This window comes from Aquarana catesbeiana, linkage group LG04, assembly GCF_042186555.1.
Source record: "Aquarana catesbeiana isolate 2022-GZ linkage group LG04, ASM4218655v1, whole genome shotgun sequence".
NCBI classification, from domain to species: Eukaryota; Metazoa; Chordata; class Amphibia; order Anura; family Ranidae; genus Aquarana; species Aquarana catesbeiana.
In genome coordinates, this window is record NC_133327.1 from 433,418,509 (window position 1) to 433,438,268 (window position 19,760).

The 19,760-nt window shown below is 39.0% G+C and overlaps 1 protein-coding gene across 1 annotated transcript in view; it reads right to left on the bottom strand.

Annotated features, from left to right (window-relative positions):
- EZR (ezrin) overlaps positions 1 to 19,760 on the bottom strand; it is a 120,229-nt gene that overhangs the window by 30,395 nt on the left and 70,074 nt on the right. Inside the window, exons 4-6 of the mRNA XM_073627405.1 lie at positions 13,715 to 13,810; positions 7,300 to 7,574; positions 6,099 to 6,182 (exon numbers count right to left, since the gene is read on the bottom strand). Of these exons, the coding sequence (XP_073483506.1) occupies positions 6,099 to 6,182; positions 7,300 to 7,574; positions 13,715 to 13,810 (455 nt within the window). The remainder of the gene's footprint in view (positions 1 to 6,098; positions 6,183 to 7,299; positions 7,575 to 13,714; positions 13,811 to 19,760) is intronic.

The window sequence follows — 19,760 nt, forward strand, 5'->3', positions numbered from 1 at the left end:
TTTTTAACCACTTCCAGCCCAAGGACTTCATATGACGTCATTGACTTTCAGTGGGGATATCTGAATGATGCCTGCAGCTGCAGGTATCATTCAGATATCATCTTTTTCGACCGGCGATTCTCTGCACTGTATGAACAATCATAGCAGCAGTTCAGCCACTTGATCATTCTTACAGGCGGTGGGAGGGACACCCCCCCCCTCCCGCCGGTGTTTCTACCGGCTCGTCCATGCATTCAGCGAGCCGGAGAATGAATCGGTCACCGCCGGAAGTTGAGCATAGAGATTTCTGGTAACCAGATGGTCCCCAGTCATCTCTATGACCCTCGGAGGCCTGGGGGCGACTTTATGTCACGTCCGGGCTGGCGTAAGTAAACAATGCCGGGGACGCGGCTGGAAAGGCCGAGTTCGTTTATTTATTTTTTTGATCTTGATCGTTCCAGCCTGAAGGAGAGATGTGGGGTCTTAAAGAGGTCCATAAAGAGGACCTGTCACGCACTATTCCTATTTCAAGGGATGTTTACATTCCTTGTAATAGGAATAAAAGTGATTAAAAAATATTTAAAAGAGAAAGTGGAAAAAGAAAAGTAAAATAAACAATAAAAAAAATCATTTTAAAGCGTCCCTGTGTGCTCGCTGACAGAAGCGAACGCACACATAAATCGCGCCCACATATGTAAACAGCGTTCAAATCACACATGTGAGGTAACGCCCCATGCGTTAGAGCAAGAGCAACAATTCTAGCCCAAGACCTCCTATATAACTCTAAACTGGTAACCTGTAAAAATATGTAACTAAAAAGAAATGAATAAAAGCATTGTCTATGGAGATTTTTAAGTACCGAAGTTTGGCGCCATTCCGCGAGTTTGCGCAATTTTAAAGCATGACATGTTAGGTATCTATTTACTCAGCATAACATCATCTTTCACATTATACAAAAAAAAATTGGGCTAACTTTACAGTTTTTTTTTTTTTTAATTCATGAAACTGTTTTTTCCCCCCCAAAAAAACACATTTGAAAAAAAAAGCACTGCGTAAATACTATGTGATGTAAAAAGTTAAAACGACCCCCATTTTATTTCCTAGAGTCTCTGCTAAAAAACATATATAATGTTTGGGGGTTCTTAGTAATTTTATAGCAAAAAAATACTAATTTAAACTTGTAAACAAAAAGTTCCACTAAAGGCCCGGTATGGAAGTGGTTAAATACTACACTATTACCAATTTGTTTGCCTTTTGGTGAGCATCCATTCCACAAAGTCCTGCCATCCATCTGCTGTACTCAAAGGCTATTGATCTGGTGGTTGTCATCTCCAGAAAGTCATCATTCCTGGGAGTCTGTCCCCAGGGTTAGATAGTTGAATCTGGATGATACCTTTGAGCCCAGTTATGACTTGTGCAGAAACACTTTTTGGTGAGTGCATTGGATTAGTGGTGGGACACATTGAAGAGAGACTTATAGATCACTAAGAACTATCACTAGTCAAGATTGACTTATATATGAACCTTTTTTTGTTACTTATTTCCATCACATCATAATTATGATATAATGTTTGGTGTTATATGTGCTGCATTCTTTTTCTTTATTGTTTTTTAAAGTTAGTGCTAACAGCTGTTTTTTTCCGCAAAGTGCTGGCGATTGTTTATGCTTTTTCAGTCAAGTCATTTATTACCACTGTAATATGGAATATGGAGAATACAAGATCACCAGCCAGTCACTTGTAAAAGTAAATAGTCTTTATTGGCCTCTCAAAACAAGCAAACACGCATAGCTTCCTTAGCTTCCTTCAGCAAAAATAAAGGCAAACAGTCTATAGTCCTAGTATAATTAAGATAGCTAGACAGCCCACACATTCTCACAGATGTGAACTACTCTATTCCACCTCAGACAGGCACTGACTTCTTCTTATTGCTTTTTAAGCCTCCCTTGCAGGTGGATTTATCCTTTCAAGGACCAAAGTTCCTTTATTCAGGGTTCCGAGGCTCTTTCCCACACAAAGTCTCTCAGAGCCACCGAATCTGAGTCAAAAATGAGAACTTACCAATCCAGAGAGTAATGTAAATCAGTATTCTCCTCTCCAACTGGACTACCCCAGAAACCCTCATCCAGCATGGCTCAGAACCCCTGAGTACTAAAAATGTTTCTTGAACTCTCCCTTAGATCATAACCCAAATAATAGGAAAATATGTCTCCCATTCAGGACCCTATTCCTGGAGTTCTGTACACCATATAATTCAGTTCAATTCAGTTCAGTCACAGTTATCTGTATTACTGGAAAGCTAATTCAGGCAGTCCTTTGATCTCCTCCAGTGTTTTGCTTTTGTGCATGTTTTGTTTGTATGTAATTTTCAACCTTTATTATCTGATCTATAGCACTAACAATACATTGGTGCTTTATAAATAAATAATAATAACAATAATATAATATCAAATATGTCAAATAAAAGCACCAGTAGTTCAGGAGAGCACCCAAACCCCACCTACATCAGGCTGTACTTAGAACAGATGGACAGGACCCAAATATCTTGCTCTCGCAGTTCACTGAACCTTATAAGCAACAATCCTGCAGTGCAAACTGCTGCTTGTATTGCTAGGCAGAATGCATAACACCCCATAAGAAATATGTCCAATTCAGACGCTATGTACTGGACTAGAAAAAGAACTGCTTGTGTACAGGGTAGAGCTATTGTTATTGGAGTTAAAGAGCTTTATAAGAAGAATGGCGGACAGATACAACTATGCAGACCAATGTCTAGTGCAGGTTGTGTTTCAGCAACCCCTTTATGAACTATCCAGAGGATGTCTAATGCCGCGTACACACGAGCGGACTTTACGGCAGACTTTGATAAACAAAATGAATCAGCGCGAAATGATATAGACTAGAACAGCAGCTGAACACTAGGGCCAATAATCAAATCCCTCAATAAACATCAACAAACAGACAGTGCAGCGCTAAATAAATGGAGAAAATAGAATAAAATTGAGATAAAACACAATACAATCCACCACGGTGTAAAGATAAAAAAAAGTCCATATAATCAGGTCCAAACAGATCTTCAAGGTAGAAAGGACTGTGTGTTTGCAAATGGTGTTTCCAGGAGCCCACCACCACAGAAACAAATGGCCTCTCACCTGGTGTTGTGGACCCTTTAATTATAGAGGGTCATAAGCGCTCTTGGCATATAATATGCAAATATTATGCAGCTACACAAATCTTCATAAATGACCATCAAGGACCCAATATAGGACACTCCAATAAGGACATGTAGGAAATAAAAGTGGCGAAAATAGTGCTCTCCGTATAAAATGATCTTTATTACTATATAAAAAATGGTAAAACACTCACAAGTGAAGTGCTTGGTAATAGCAGACAAGCAGTAGTGGCGATCTCCTGTTCCTCCGAACAGCAGAGCAGATGCGCAGTGGCCGCGGGTGACGTCACGACGCTACCTCGTTCTGGACGCGTTGCGTCCCAGTGGGCGGGGACTTCATCAGCAGATCTGCTGATGAAGTCCCCGCCCACTGGGACGCAACGCGTCCAGAACGAGGTAGCGTTGTGACGTCACCCGCGGCCACTGCGCATCTGCTCTGCTGTTCGGAGGAACAGGAGATCGCCACTACTGCTTGTCTGCTATTACTAAGCACTTCACTTGTGAGTGTTTTACCATTTTTTATATAGTAATAAAGATCATTTTATACGGAGAGCACTATTTTCACCACTTTTATTTCCTACATGTCCTTATTGGAGTGTCCTATATTGGGTCCTTGATGGTCATTGATGAAGATTTGTGTAGCCGCATAATATTTGCATATTATATGCCAAGAGCGCTTATGACCCTCTATAATTAAAGGGTCCACAACACCAGGTGAGAGGCCATTTGTTTCTGTGGTGGTGGGCTCCTGGAAACACCATTTGCAAACACACAGTCCTTTCTACCTTGAAGATCTGTTTGGACCTGATTATATGGACTTTTTTTATCTTTACACCGTGGTGGATTGTATTGTGTTTTATCTCAATTTTATTCTATTTTCTCCATTTATTTAGCGCTGCACTGTCTGTTTGTTGATGTTTACGGCAGACTTTGCCCGGCGGACTGGATTTCGTCAGACAATTCGATCGTGTGCGGGCTCCAGCGGACTTTGTTTTCTCAAAAGTTGGATGGACTTAGATATGAACATGTTTTAAATCAATCCGTCAAAATCGAGTCCGGTCGAAAAGTCCGCTCGTCTGTATGCTAGTTAGACGGACAAAAAGCCACGCTAGGGCAGCTATTGGCTACTGGCTATGAACTTCCTTGTTTTAGTCTGGTCGTACGTCATCACGTACGAATTCGACGGACTTTGGTGGATTGTGTGTAGGCAAGTCCGTTCATTCAGAAAGTCCGTTGTAAAGTCTGTTGAAAAGTCCGCCGAGCAAAGTCTGCCGTAAAGTCCGCTCGTGTGTACGCGGCATAAGAGCAAAATATTAAAGGATTACATTCTATCTTAAACAAATCTATTTCTCCTACATAACATATTTTATTTTTCCTTTATCCTTCAATGACAATAAGAACTGTGATACTTGGCTATCATCAGCCCAGCCTCCTCTTACTGCTTGCATTAGATCACAACACTACACTTTGCAACATTTATTGCAATCTATATTCATTGTACTGGAAAGATCTGATGACCGGCAACTCTACAAACATTGGGTTTGAATTCTTGAAATCGGTAATCTGCTGAGGTGTAAAATGAATATGCAGTATTCTGCTTCATCTGCTTTGCCCCAATGCCAGGGCACACTGATCAGATAAACCTTCAGCACTTCCTCATGGTACTGAAAATTGCCTACCCTCTCCTTTTTTTTCATGCAATCATGTTACCTAGTGAGCCAGTGAGGCACTTCATTAAGAGGAGGTTGAAAGTGTAGCATTGCCTAATCAGAAGCATTGTTGTTTTTAAAGTGACAGAAGGGTTGATTTACTAAAACTGGAATGTGTAAAATCTGGAGCAGCTCTGCGTGGTAGCCAGATTCTAACTTCAGCTTTGACATAAAAACTGGAAGCTGATTGGTTTCTATGCAGAGCTGCATCAGATTTTGCACTCTCCAGTTTTAGTAAACCGACCTCTGTGACCAATCAGAAAGTCAGTGGAAGCCTGTCAAATAAAATTTCTACAGAGCAAGGTGACATCTTTGGGGAAAGTCTGAACGTTTTAGCAAGCTGTTAGGTGACAAAAACATCCTGCATGCATCCAAAATAAAAAAACGAATCTGAAGAAGTTCAACCCACAGCACAGGATGGAAACAATTCTACAACCAACTGGGATTGAAAGATGATCATAGCGCTATCATTGCACCTATGCATCTGATATACAGACATCGCCTTAAAAAAGAACTGTTTCTCAAAACTGTAGCGGTTAAGAACATTGAGGACAAACCATGCACCATTGACAGATCTGCTTACATTGATCAGCTTTTATTTATTCATATAAACCTTTATCCTAAAAGAAAAAAAAACTGTTGCTGTGCCTGCTTGTGTAACTTCAGTGTGAGCTGGGGTTTGGCTTCAATTTGTCAGTGTATCTAAATCTAGCCAGATTGTCTGGTGAAAACAGAGGGAAAGAAAAAAGAAAAAAAACGAAAACTAATGCACCCACCACATCTAAGGATTGATAAGTTGCAATATTTTACACTTTTGATTTTGGGTTTAATACAGTGACACTGACATTTTTTGTTTTGCATATTTCCAGGTATCTGAATAACTAGTAGAAGCACTTTAATAATTGCTCATACAGTTCTAATAAGAAATTTAGCAAACAAGACCTACTAGCATGTTTCTGAAAATCTGCTCTACAGTGATCCCTTACTTCTGTGGCAGTGATGGGAATAATTTAGACTCGCTTAAAAAACATATTTCATTTTAAGACAGAAAAGGGAAAGGGGGAAAGTTGATATAAAATGATGATTTTTTTCTGCAACAATAATTCCGCTGTAAAATAATTGTGTTTTCTTGCTTATGGAGAGTTTTGGAGTGAGACATACATACTGGTAATGTGAATTTGGAACGAGAGAAACAGATGTTTGGGCTGAGTAATATACAAACCACAAAACCAAACTTACTTAAGCATTCCGCGGTGCTCCGTGTGCCACACCTCAATCCTTTCTTCCCACTGCTCTCTGGAAAGCTTGTGCTGATCCAACACTCTAGAAACACATGATACATGGACATTCATTTCACAGACTAGTTTCTTATAACTGTACAATCATGTAATGTGTCCCTGTGACCTGCCCACGCAGGGCAAAGCAACAGGTTCAGGTGAACGATGGCAGCTGCTTAAACTCACATTCCTTTTGTTCACAGTCATGCTGGTCATTCAGGTAAGTGATATTAAGTAATAAGGAACTTGTTATTCCTTGCCCTTCCTCCTACATGACAACACCGGTGATTGGTGACTGGCCACCCACATACTTATCGCTGTCGCATGGGAGTGAATCTTCAGTCTTATGTATCTTTCACAGGACTTCTTTGGGATCCTGGCACCCGAATGTGTGCAAAGAAAGAAAGTATAAGCAGCTGCAGGGGCCTGACATTAGGCTTGATTCACACCTATGCATTTTTGGTGCTTTTTGCATTTTGCAGATTTGCACTACAGCCCATTTAACATGGTTTTCAATGGAACACGTTCTGTAGTGCAAATCTGCAAAATGCAAAAAGCACTAAAAATGCATAAGTGTGAATCAAGCCTTAAAGAGAACTTTTTGCTATGCCCTGCACTACGTTTATCTAATTGGCATTTATGTATGGGATTCTGCTAAGTTATTGCAATATTTAAAGTGGAACTCCAGCTTGATCACCCCATCAACACCACAACCAATCCTCTGTTTGCAAAACCCTCCTCCCTCCTTGAAGCATCCTTGTATTGTTTGAAAAATATTAAAAAAGACCTTTTTGAAATCATGCTACTTTTGCGCAATTTCAAAGCTGCAGATCAGTGCGATTTGGATTTCCAATTTCATGGCGACTTGCAACTTTTATTTCAATTCAATGCAAGTCGCAATGAAATCACATAAAAGTAGTGCAGGAACCTTTTTCAAAGTCGCTGCGACTTGAGTCACATCGATTTGAACGGTTCCATTGCCAAAAATAGGGTGCAACTTGTCATGTGATTTTGAAATTTCAAATCGCATGAAAAATTGCATTGATGTAAACAAGGCCTTAAACTAAAGACCCAAGAAGTTGTTTATATTTTGTTTATAGTTTCTTGTTTTTCTGTGGCTAGGAAATTGTGTAATCTGATTATTGGTGTGTTTGTGTGCTTACCTTTGTGGCAAAAGGCGTTCTGTGCTCAGATATCCAGATTTGTGGATATCTTTGCTGTAATCTCCAAATTTGGCTTGTACAGCATATGACCCAAGAAGGACAGCTGTCTCAGGAGGGCAGTACACTTCATCACCCAGTATACCATCTTTTACTTGCAGGAAGAACAGTTTCTGAGTGATCTCCTGGATCAGTTCCTCAGACACATCCTCAGGGAAGAACTTGGCACGGAATTTGAACTGAAGTGGGTTTTCTTTTCTGACTTCCTGTGCAGATACCTATACACCACAGACACAAACAGAAAATATATTTATATCCAGAAGTCATTTGAAAGGAAAACTGTAATAGTTTTCTGTGTGTGTTTAAATTACTTTATATAATTTTTTTAAACAGCAGCTCTTTCAGCACAGCTGAAAATTAATAGTTCTCGTGCTGTAAAAGGACACTGGAGCTTCACCTGCTGGTTGGCTAGCATATTTTTTTTACAATAAGAATGTTTTTGTTTCTTTTTGATAAAACCTAAGAGTATTGATACAGCAATTCTAAGACATCCTCTCAAACATATCAAATACCATCAAAAACACATACAACGTTTATTCTCTTAGATTGTAAGCGCTAAGGAGCAGGGCCCTCTGATATCTACTGTATTAAAGTGTATTGTATTTGTACTGTCTACCCTCAAGTTGTAAAGCGCTACGCAAACTGTTGGCGCTATATAAATCCTGTATAATAATTTGCATATTAATTCAAACATAACACGCCCCTCCTACACATAATTATTACAGCTATACCAGCTAATGTATGATATACATTATAATTTATAGCCACGACCCCTGACTCACGTATTGAAATGCTCAGCTAAACTCCATAACCAAAGGTACATGAAATAACCAATGAGTAGTCTGTCCATGACCAGATCAAGTGGACTTAGGCCCGGGGTATCCAATAATGGACCCCAAAGATTTTCAAATTTACGGGAGCATCCTCTATGCTGGTAAATGTACTTCTCCAGTCTGAGAGTTTCACCCATACACTGTACCCACTCCTTATAGGATGGAGAATCAGCAGACTTCCAATACCTAAGTATAATTCTCCGGGCTTGAAAAAGAGCTCTAGCCATGGCTTCTCTAGTAGAAGCTGGTAATTGGAAATCAATTAATATGCCCAAAAGACATGGTTTGGGGTCAAGAGCAACAGAGATTTCAAATACAGTATTCAGAGTGTTCATTATACTTACCCAAAATTGGACACCACCAAGTTAAAAAGAATCAGGTCTCTGTGATCCCTGGAACACTTACTGCAAGTGGGAGTAACTAATATGCCTGGCTAGCATATTTACTTGACTAAAAACATTGTATTAGACCTGACTATACCACATAAGATAAGATAAAAAAAGATACGATGAGTACACATCCACTATAAATTCTCTTTAAACAGACTGCATCATTTATGCACTTCGAGACTTAAGTCGGTCATACATGGATCAAAATCCGGCCAGTTCAGCAGGGACTGTTTGAATTTTTATCCATGTCTGGGCACCCTGTTTGTACACAAGTTGATCTATTGAGCATGGGCAGAAGACAGGATTTAGGTAAGTACTATAAACCCTAAATTTTTTATTTTTTTTTTTTACTGGTACATCTTACATCTACAAATAGTACGTTGTTTGTGAAGATAAAAAGGGCTCAGGCAGCGTAAGCAGACATTGCATTTAACTACAAGGTCCGCTTTAATAAATAATTTGCTAACAGGCATCACACTTACAGGTTAGACATTAGGTGTAAAGATTAACAGCCTGAACACTCTAAGCAGAAAACTTTTGAGCATTAGTAACTTCTTTAGTTAATATTGCTGTCCAAAAATCAAAGTCGGGTAGATCACACGGCAAATAATGTGTTACTGTATAAAATTATCTAATACTATTTAAACCTGGAAGCTGAGTCTGAATGGCAAAAACAAGACAAACAGTAAAGCTTCGAACACATGATGAGAATATCAGATGAATGATCGTCCTTTTTTTTCCGAAACTGAAGAGGTTACTAAAATTCTCATTTGACAGAATACAACTTGGGAAGTGATGTAATGTATTGTATTGTATTATAATGTATTTTTTTGTTTCCGAGAATGTGTGGTCTTGCTCTTCTGATTTTTTTCGGACGAATACTCAACTGATTAAACAAAAAAAAAATCGTACGATCTGGTATCATATGAAAAAAAATTTCCTTCAAATAATTTTGGATGAACCATTGTGATCGGCTCTCGAAAAGCTGTGTACTAATGATCAGATTATCATACAATTGCTTTGAAATAGGTATTTTCGTCCGATTTGCTGATCGTGTGTACTAGGCTTAAAAGGGGTGCAAACTGGCAGCAAAAGCAACACACCATATTGGTAACCACAGACTAACTTAAAAGCCATCCACAAAACTAAAGTAAATTTAGACCACCTAATTGTTATTGGCTGGGTGCTGCATCGACCTAAACGTTTTTGTGGTTCAATGTCACAACATTTTTCACCTTTCCTTTTTTTTTAAACCGTAAAGGGCTGGGTTACACAAAATGACCATTTAGGCATTGATCAATCCTGTTTTTAAAGTTGAAAGTGCACTTATGTACTGTGTGTGTATTGTGCTTGCCAAAACCTTTCTTTCTAGTTTTGATTAGAGTGGGGAAGGATTAACTCTCCTGTTGGGCTTTTACTGCTGTGCGTTCCAGCCTAAGTTCACCCCCTAAGACACACGATCCGAAAATCGTACGAAAAATGCCGCATTCGAATCGATCGTACGATAATCGGATCGTTAGTACACAGCTTTCGAGCGCCGATGAGGACAGTTCATCCGATATTATTCTATCGGACATGCATGGAAATTTTTTTCGTACAATGCCAGATCGTACGATTTCCGTTTAAGCGGTACAGCTGTCGTTCGAAAATGCAATACAAATGCATTACAACACATGACATCACTTCCAAATTTTTATTCTGTCGTACGAGAATTTTTGTGACTTTAGTAAACTCATCAGATTCGATGTGAGATTAGCATGGAAAAAAAACAGGCGATCATTCGTCCAATAATCGGATCGTGTGTATGGGGCATTAGACATCAATAGAAATATCTGAGAGATAGAGGTGTATTATTCCCCTGATAAAGAGACAAACTATTCAGCCAGAGTCAGGTCTTCAACTCTTGTGGGCAGAGATCACATGACCAATGCCCTGATTTATAAAATATCCAACCCCCCCCAACACACACACACCAAAAATGTGTTCCCTGAAAGTCTGATTTTATTACTATAAACTTACAAGCCTTATATGAATGCTGTATAAGAATACTTTTATAAAAAAAAAGTAGCAGAATCCTTTATCAATTTAGAGTAATTGAGCTATAAAATTTGGAGGCAATGAAAATGTCTGTGGGAAAAGGAGGAATGGAATCCCTTGTGCTGCACATCCTCGGAGTCCTGTAGTATTAATGAGAGTGGCAACCTCAGCCCGGGCTCCCACCAGGCCACACCCCCGTGGCCCGGCAGGAGCCCAGGCTGAGTTTGCCACTCTCATTAATGCTACAGGACTCCGTGGATATGCGGCACTAGGGGTTCCTTCCTCTTTTTCCCTCAGTGATCACAGGATACAAGCTTTATCCCTCTGCGGCACTCCTGCAGTGGATGTGGAACCACCAATACTACTCCCCGTATTGACTGAGCCTAAGCAGCACACTAACTTATTGTGGGTCCCAATGAAAATGTCTGTTTAGCCCACAGCAACCTATCTACAACTGTCATCTATATAGAAGATGTTGAAAATGACAGTGATATCTGGTTGCTATGGTCCAAATGTACACTTTCTCTAACTGATTTTTATCTATCACAATATTTCGTCTATTATTAGTGTGCGGAGATGGCTGTCTACATAGGAGGCATTAATGATGTGTGCTGATGTGTTTATTATTGTGATTACAACATTTTTTAATCCTGGGAAGTGTGACATCTGGTATTTAAAAATGTGTTGTTGCATTGTTTTCTTTCTAGGATAGCTCATGTGACTTTTAGCATCATTGTATATAGAGTAGAATAACCAGTAACAGTGTATAATAAAACACGGAAAAAATGAGTCATATTTACTGGCCTCATCAGCTACAGTGCTGTAAAAAATATAATTATAACTTCTGCATAGTTAGGTGTGAAGTGAAATAAAATCCAAAATTTTACAGTTGTTCATTGAACAAAAGGTAATGGGAAATCTTTTAATGGGGGCAAATGTCTAAGATGTTAATTTTGCCTCTAAATGTCCTCGATAGTGCACAAAAAATAGTGGGGGTATAAACCCTCCCCTATTCTATCCAAAATGTAAAAAAAAAAGCTTTGGCCATACATATATATTATATATATAAAGAATACCAGCAGTACTTAGTGGTGAAATGAATAAAAATAAAAAAACATTTGTGACATGACTGATGGTATCAGCAGTCATGTGAGTTGGTGACTGGTCTCTACAGGTTGGCCTTTGTTGGCCCTAAGGCAAAGCATTATTTGTCAGAGGACTGTAAGCATATGCTGAGACACCTCTTAATGGCCAATTCCAGGAGTTAGGCAAAATCAAACTGCTCAATAAGCCTGGGTTCACACTTGTGCAGTGTGGGACACTGCATGTGATTCAGATAGGGATTGCACTTCATTCCTATTCAAATCACATGTGATTCTTTGCAGTGTGATTTGAGCCTATTCATTTGTATGAGCTCAATTTGCACCGCACAGCACGAATAAGGTGCAGGCATTTAATTTTTAGCTGCACTGGAATCATATCGCATGGGTGAACAGGTGTACACCTATGTGATCCGATTCTTGCAATCGCACTGCATTTTGCAAACTGTTTTCGGGTGTCATTAATTTAACATTGGCACCGGTGGCAGATCGCATGAATGGAGTGTGATTTTAATGTGGTACGGGAAAAGTTTAGGATTCGCTGCGTTTCCTGCACCTCATATATGTGAATCAGGGCTAAGTTCTACTCACATCCTGAGTAGAAAGGAATGCCCCCTGAAAGTATACTGCAGAGAACGACCTTTGCTCACTACATGCAGTTTTGAATTATTTTCAGTAAAGGTAACACATAATATTGCCATTTTTGTCCCAGGAGGCTGGGACAAGTAAGGCTACATGCAAGTTGGTGCATTTGCCTGTGCAGTGCATATTTTTGGTGCCCAGGAAGCTGCATACAGCATAAAAAGGTGCCTGGGATGTCATAGAGCTGCGTACAGCTGCCCATAGACATGAATGGGTCAAGGCAGCTGCAGCTACTATTTGTGTAGATCAGCACGTGCGCACAAGCTTAATGTTGCAATTGAAGGTAGTGTGCGTTCAGGGCATTGCATCTGTGCTACTCTATGCAAATAGCAGCACATAGCTGTGCACAGTCGCCATCACCCATTCATGTCTTTGGTCGGCTGTACGCAGCTCCATGACATCCCAGGCACCTTTTTATGCTGCACGGGAGAATGTGTGCATGTAACCTTACTTATCCCAGCCTCATCTCAAAAAATGTCAATATAATGTATTATCCTTACTGAATATAATACTTCTTTACAACAAAACTGCATGGAAGCTACAGGCTCTGAGTACTTCTTGCTATGCTCTGAAAAATTTGCTCCAGGGAGACAGACTGGTCTTTCAGGCCAATCCAAAGTGGTTTCCTATCTCCAATTAGTTCCATCTTGTGGTGGTCTGGAGCAAATTGTTTTACAGGAAATATGGAAACTAATACAGAGCCAGGCCATGCTGCTGGGAATGAGACTTAGCTTTTGTAAAAGTAATCCATAATGGCAACATGCCCTGCAGAGGACAAAGGTACTATCAGTAGTGGAAGTGGAGTTATATCTAGCTTCCACTATACCTTAAGGTGGGTTCACATCTCCGCGCGGAGCGGCTCACAGCAGGGGTCCGGTGCGGCCCTGTTCACCATTTCAGGTGACCGATTTAGGTCCAACTTTTTGGCTGAATTCAAACCTGAAACATACCAGAAGACGCACAGGACTCCTGTGCAATTCGCACTGCAGCTGCCCTGGAGCTGTGTGAACCAGCTCCATTGAGAGCCGGTCACAGTCTCCGGACATGAGAATTGGATGCGGGGAAATCCACATCCAATTCGCAATAGTGTGAACCCAGGCTAAACCAATTGGCACTGGCAACATTTCTACAAACTAACATCTTAATGCATTTCTGTCTCAATTTACTAACTGCCAGACTGTGCTCTATTCCGAAATGCAGAATCTCAGTAACATAGGCTGCTCTTTGAGATAACACTTTGTAACACATTGTTTGCACTGGTTAAATAGTCACAGTGTGATTATAGGTGAAGAACCATTAGCCATCTCTGGAATTTAGGTATGACTTCTGGACTCCTACTACTAAATGGCAAACTTACCTTTTTATCAAGTTTCAACCAAGTCGGAAAACCCTTAGTATCCATGTATTGCAGTCCAAAGTACCACACCTCACGAAGTCCCACCGTCTTAACCACCTAAAACCACAAAGTACTTGTTAATAATTGATAGAAGTATGCAAAGCAATGCAATGGAAAAAAAAAATCAAAATTTTAGTAAAAGGTATCAAAATATTAATCTCTTACTCAGACAGACAGTATAAAACTTGATTATTCTGAACATTTTTCTAACAAAAATAAACCATCAATGCTAAGGGAAGATTCTGTCACCAAGGTTTCTGGGGCTATTCCTTTGGGCACAAGAACTATTCAGAGCAGAGGATACCAGCCCAGCGAGACTAAATAATGCAAATAAGGAGATAAAGTTAATGTATAGCTAAAACTTTTTTTTTTTTTCGGTATTGGATAGGGAAGTGAATGATAAAAAAAAAAAAAAAAAAAATTCCCACAGAATTACTGCTTTTATACTGTTTCATATCTGCTGTTATGCTTAGAGCAGTCTCTGCAATTGCTACCACCCAAGACTACTAGTGAAGTGTTGCCTTCTAGCCCTCTCCTAGATGTTGCGCTTGTATTATGAATGGAGGAAAGATAGCCCATCATATTAACAGTTCAACTATCTGCAGAATACAGCAGGATCTCACTGGTCAATATTTTCCATGGAGTGTAAACTTTTTGGGCTTTACAAATTTAAAGCATACTAATAGTTATATTCTTTACGAGTGATATTTTGGGATGATTTTGAGATGTTTAATACTTCTAATTGAAAATGAAGAAGCGTGCAAGTTATAGTTTGTAATCACAAGTTTATCAATTGACCTTGTCATATAATTTTCTCATTAGTTGTGTACATTTTTTGTTTCATTAAAAAACAAACCATATAATTTAGGTAATTCAGGGCACAGCAAAATTGTAGCTTATTAGAGCAGCAGCAAAACCTCAAGAGTGTCACCAGCTTGTTGGAAGTAGTAAATATGAGTATACATATGCACTATGATTAATCCCTTCCCGCCTCATGTACACATAATGTATATGTGGCCTCGCTGAAGGGGGTCTTCTTCCATAAAGGCTGCATAAATGTGTATATGTCTTTGTGTTGGGAGTGCACTGCACAGCGTGCTCCCACCCAGACCCCCTGGTCCTGTACTAAGGATTGGGAACCAGAAAACCCAGTTCCCGATCACCTGATTGATGCGATAGCCAGATTGGCTAACGCAGTGATCAATCACTGCAAGGGCTTGTTCACACTTGACTAAATTTCTAACACTCAACAAACGCTCCTATAGCATTTGTATGGCATTAGTATGGGCGTCAGACAGGTGTCAATGAGCTTTAGTATGAACATTAGACAAGCCTTTTACAAGCTTTAATGAGTTAAAAATGGTCCCCAAACACCCTATGGGCAGTTTTGAAGCATTTGATGAGAGTTAAAACTACTCCACAAATGCCTATTCCATTACAGTACATGAACTAATCTTAATGCCCCGCAACCGCCCTGTAACTGCCTGCCAGAGCATTTGCGAGGTGTTACTATAGACTTGAATGGGAGGCGTTGAAAGGCTTCAAACGCCTCCTGACTTGACATGAGGCTTCAATTTTGAAGCGCCGCGATGCTAACACTTAGTGTGAAGAGCACAATGTGCTGTCTATTGTATCTTGTGCATAGGTGTTTGAGGGGCCTCTTTAATACCTCTCAAACGCCTGCTCTTAATGCCAGTGTGAACTCAGCCTTTCGCCTGCACCTGTGTATGCTTTCTCTTCTGAATGGAGAAAAAGCAACGTTGTATCTTTCTCTCTTTGCTAGAGGAGAACAATTTAAATAAACAAAAGTGTGTGTAATAAATAAATAATATAAAAAATAAAACTAATCAGAGTTGGAGTCAATTACAGGTTCAATGGTCAAGGTCAATGTAAAATGTATGTAGAATTAAAAAAAAAAAAAAAAAAAACATTTTTTAAACTAGTATCAGTGTCAGTCTGTTTTGGTCAGGATACAAAAGGCAAAATGCACACCAATGTTTCTGGGTTGTACTAAGGGTACAAATAACATACACATACTATACTGTATGTGGATTTGCTGCGATTGTCAGGAGTAGAATAATTTATTTTTGGTTGTTCTTTGGTGGTAGGTTATGGTAGGAGCAAGAAATATACAGCTAAATTTAAAAAATGATATCCGTTACTACCAAAAGAAAGCCCAATTTCTCCGGAAAAATACAAGGTATAATTCACCTGGATACATATAGTATTTGTGATGGTATGTACAGTTTTAGTAACACGTGTCAAATTTGCAAAATTTTATATTTTAGTACTGAATGTTTTTCATACAAAAAACATATTGATGAAATCTCTGATTTGAAATATATTGACATTAATTAGCACACACACACCTACCAACACTCGCTACAAAGTATTATGTAAATATCGTACTAAAATGTAAAAGTACAGGTATTATTATGGGGGGTTATTTACGAAAGGCAAATCCACTTTGCACTACAAGTGCACTTGGAAGAGCAGTCACTCTAAATCTAAGGGGTAGATCTGAAATGAGGGGAAGCTCTGCTGATTTTATCATTCAATCATGTGTAAGCTAAAATGCTGTTTTTTATTTTCCTTGAGTGTCCCCCTCGGATCTACAGTGACTTTACTTCCAAGTGCACTTTCAGTGCAAAGTGGATTTTCCTTTAGTAAATAACCCCCTATGTGTTTCAGACATTATGACAATACAAATAGTATCTGTTTACTGATGGCCTTTTATGTTTTGAGCAGACAGCACACATACAGACGTGTGTTCCTATGCGTGTAAATGTGAATGTACTGTGTATATAATTATCAGTTTTTATACTATGTAAACTTGTTACACGGGATGGCAGCTGCTAAATTAATGAAGCAGACTTAGTGACTAGAAGCCTCGGGGGATTTAAACACAATGCAGCTACTGGAACATGCAGGTGGCCATACATCCCTCAAATATTAATAAGAAAGTAGAGGAAAAGTCATGCATTTAGCAAATGATTACAGTAGAACTTTACTCAATAAATATATATTTAGGAACAGGCCGGAGTTTTAATGCAGAAGAGATGTGTCTTCTGCCTTAAAGTATCCTTACCTGCTTGTTCTCAGCTATACTGTATATGCCAAGATAAATGAACTTGCGTGCATGTGCCAATTGCATGCCTGGCCAATTAAAATGGCCAAAGACTGGAAGCTGAAAGAAGACTGACTGAAGATGTCAGCAGTCGGAGAGGATGCTCATTGGCCTTATTTTGCTGGAGTATAGTTCCGGGTAAATAACCATCACAAGATCATAACATCTACATTTAAACATGTTATCTACTTGGAGTTATTTGTGCTTAAACTAACAACAAACATTTTCTTTTTTTTAAAAGTAAAAAAGTTATATGGTACTGTTAAGGCCCCTTGCACGTGTAACGCACATTCTGCATTTGAAAGATGCTGAAGAGCAGAGTATAGTTGCAGGATGATCTCCATTGCACACGTGTGGAAGTTGCATCATCAATGGCATCCCATGGCTAAAGACGGAAGAAGCCAGCAGTGGAAAAAACTGCACCAAAGATGGCACTAGGGCTGCAACTAACGATTATTTTCATAATCGATTCGTTGGCCGATTATTGTTTCGATTAATCGATTAATCGGTTGATAAGCTTAAAAAAAAAAAAAGTGTTGTGCATAATTTAGTTAATTTGTAAAGTTTTAAAAAAAAAGGCAATGTATTCTTAAATATCTCTTTGCAGTGGTAAATATAAATAACTATATGGTTAGGGAGCAACATATCTAATCCACTCTGAGAATAACAGACAGAAGAGATATACTGTATATACTATTAGAGGAGAGATATACCGTATATGCTATTAGAGGATATATACTATTAAAAAAGGGGTGAATCTGGTAAATATCATCAGACTCAGAGATCAATTTTTTTTTTTTTAAACAATGTCTTCCTTCAAAAAAAAAAAATGGCATTTTAAGAACGTTTGTTCGATTTTCTAATCGTTAGTGGGGTCAAATTGACGTTCATTTTCAACCACAGTGACAATTTGGAAATGTTAGAAAACTTCTTGGTCAAAGGAATTTTCAGACGGTGTATGTGGTTTTCGTTCATTTTAAAAACAATGTTAAAAACAAGTAAAAATTTCAAACATTCTTTCATTCAGCAAATGTACAAAGATTTTTCGTCTGAATATTCTTGTCTGAAAATTGATCCCTGTGGCCAGCATAAGGCTCGGTACACACCTATGCAGTTTGCTTTTGATATGTTTCTGTAGTGCTTTTTGCTGTGCATTTTGATTTTTGCTCACGTGATTTTGCTGCAATTTGCATTTTTTTGCATTTTATGGCCAATTTGTTGTTGGGCAGATTAAAAAACACAAATTGCTACAAAAACGCATTACATGCTTTTCTGCAGCTTTTCCATTGAAGTGTATTGAACCAAAAAAGCACAGTTTTGCATAAAAAAAAGTCCCTGACCCTTTCCAAATACGCAGCGGCTGGAAAAAAGCATAGATGTGAATGTGTCCCATAGGAAACCATGTAAATGAACTGCAGTCCGTTTCTGCAAAAAGCACCAAAAAACACATAGATGTGAACCAGGTCTAAGACGTTTAGTAACATAATGGGGTTAAAAAAAAACCAAAAATTAGCCCTTTATAGTACAAAAAAAGCAAATAATCTCTATTGTAAGGGGTTCATTTTTTTTACTGTAGAACGGTGATAGTAACATTTACAGTAGCGATTATTTGCTCTTTTTTGTACTATAAAAGGCTCAATTTAATTTTTTTAACCCCATTATGTTACTGGCCGATTAATCGATTATGAAAATAGTAATCGATTATTTTCATAATCGATTAGTTGTCGATTAATCGATTAGTTGTTTCAGCCCTAGATGGCACCAGCAACTTTGAATCAGTGAGGGAGAAATCAGAGCTGTAATTGCTGGAACTTAGCAAACCCATGGGTATGGTTGTGTTAAAGTGGTTTTAGGGGCTTAAGGTTTTTTTTACCCTAATGCATTCTCTGCAGTAAGGTAAAAAACTTTCTGTGATAACTAAATATTTACGTGAGCCCGCTCGAGCACTGTGCCGAAGAGTAGTGTCTCTCTCTGCTCTCTCCTCACAGGTCAGAGAGGCAGCAGCAGGAGTCATTGGTTCCTGCTGGTGTCAATAAAATTCTGTGATGGGGGGGGGGGGTTGGGGGTGTGGAGGCTGAGTGGCTTGCTATGGGGGAACTCGCCAAAGAAAAGGAGCCAGTTGTGCTGGTGGGGGACCCCAGAAGAGGAGGTTTGGGGCCGCTCTGTTCAATACCATTGCACAGATGCACAGAGCAGATAAGTACAACAGTTTTTTTTTTTTTTAAATAAAGGTTTGGAATAATTTTAACACTTCGAGGGAAATTAGTAATTGAATCATCTGGGGTGCAGCCAATCAACTTTTACATTTTATTTTTCTAAGTTGTGTGGGGGGGGGGGAAAAGCTGACTTGTTGCTATGAGCAATAGCATCAGTTGAGACAGAACTTGTCTCAGAAACTTTTTAATAATTCCCCCCAATATTGTGCTTAATAAGGTCAATATTTATAGCTATGACTGATCCAATAATACTGTATTATATTATATTAACTGGGATGTCTGTTTGATTGTAGATAAAAGGGAGGAATAAATGTGATTTAAGGCCTGGTTCACACCTATGTGTGGTTTTCATGCTTTTTGCAGAAACGCACTACAGTTCATTTAACATGGTTTCTTATGGGACATGTTCACATCTATGCTCTTTTCAGCCGCTGCAATTTTGGAAAGGGTCAGGGACTTTAAATGCAAAGAAAAAGTATGGCGCAATTTGCGTTTTTTTAATCTGGACAACATCCAGGCAACAAATTGCCCCCCACCCAAAAAAGCATAAAATGCAAAACGCATCAAAAAATGAGTATGCAAAATGCACGGCACAAATGGATTAAAAGCAAACTGCATAAGTTTGAACTGGGCCTAAAACAGAAATCTGTTGAATATCTGTAGT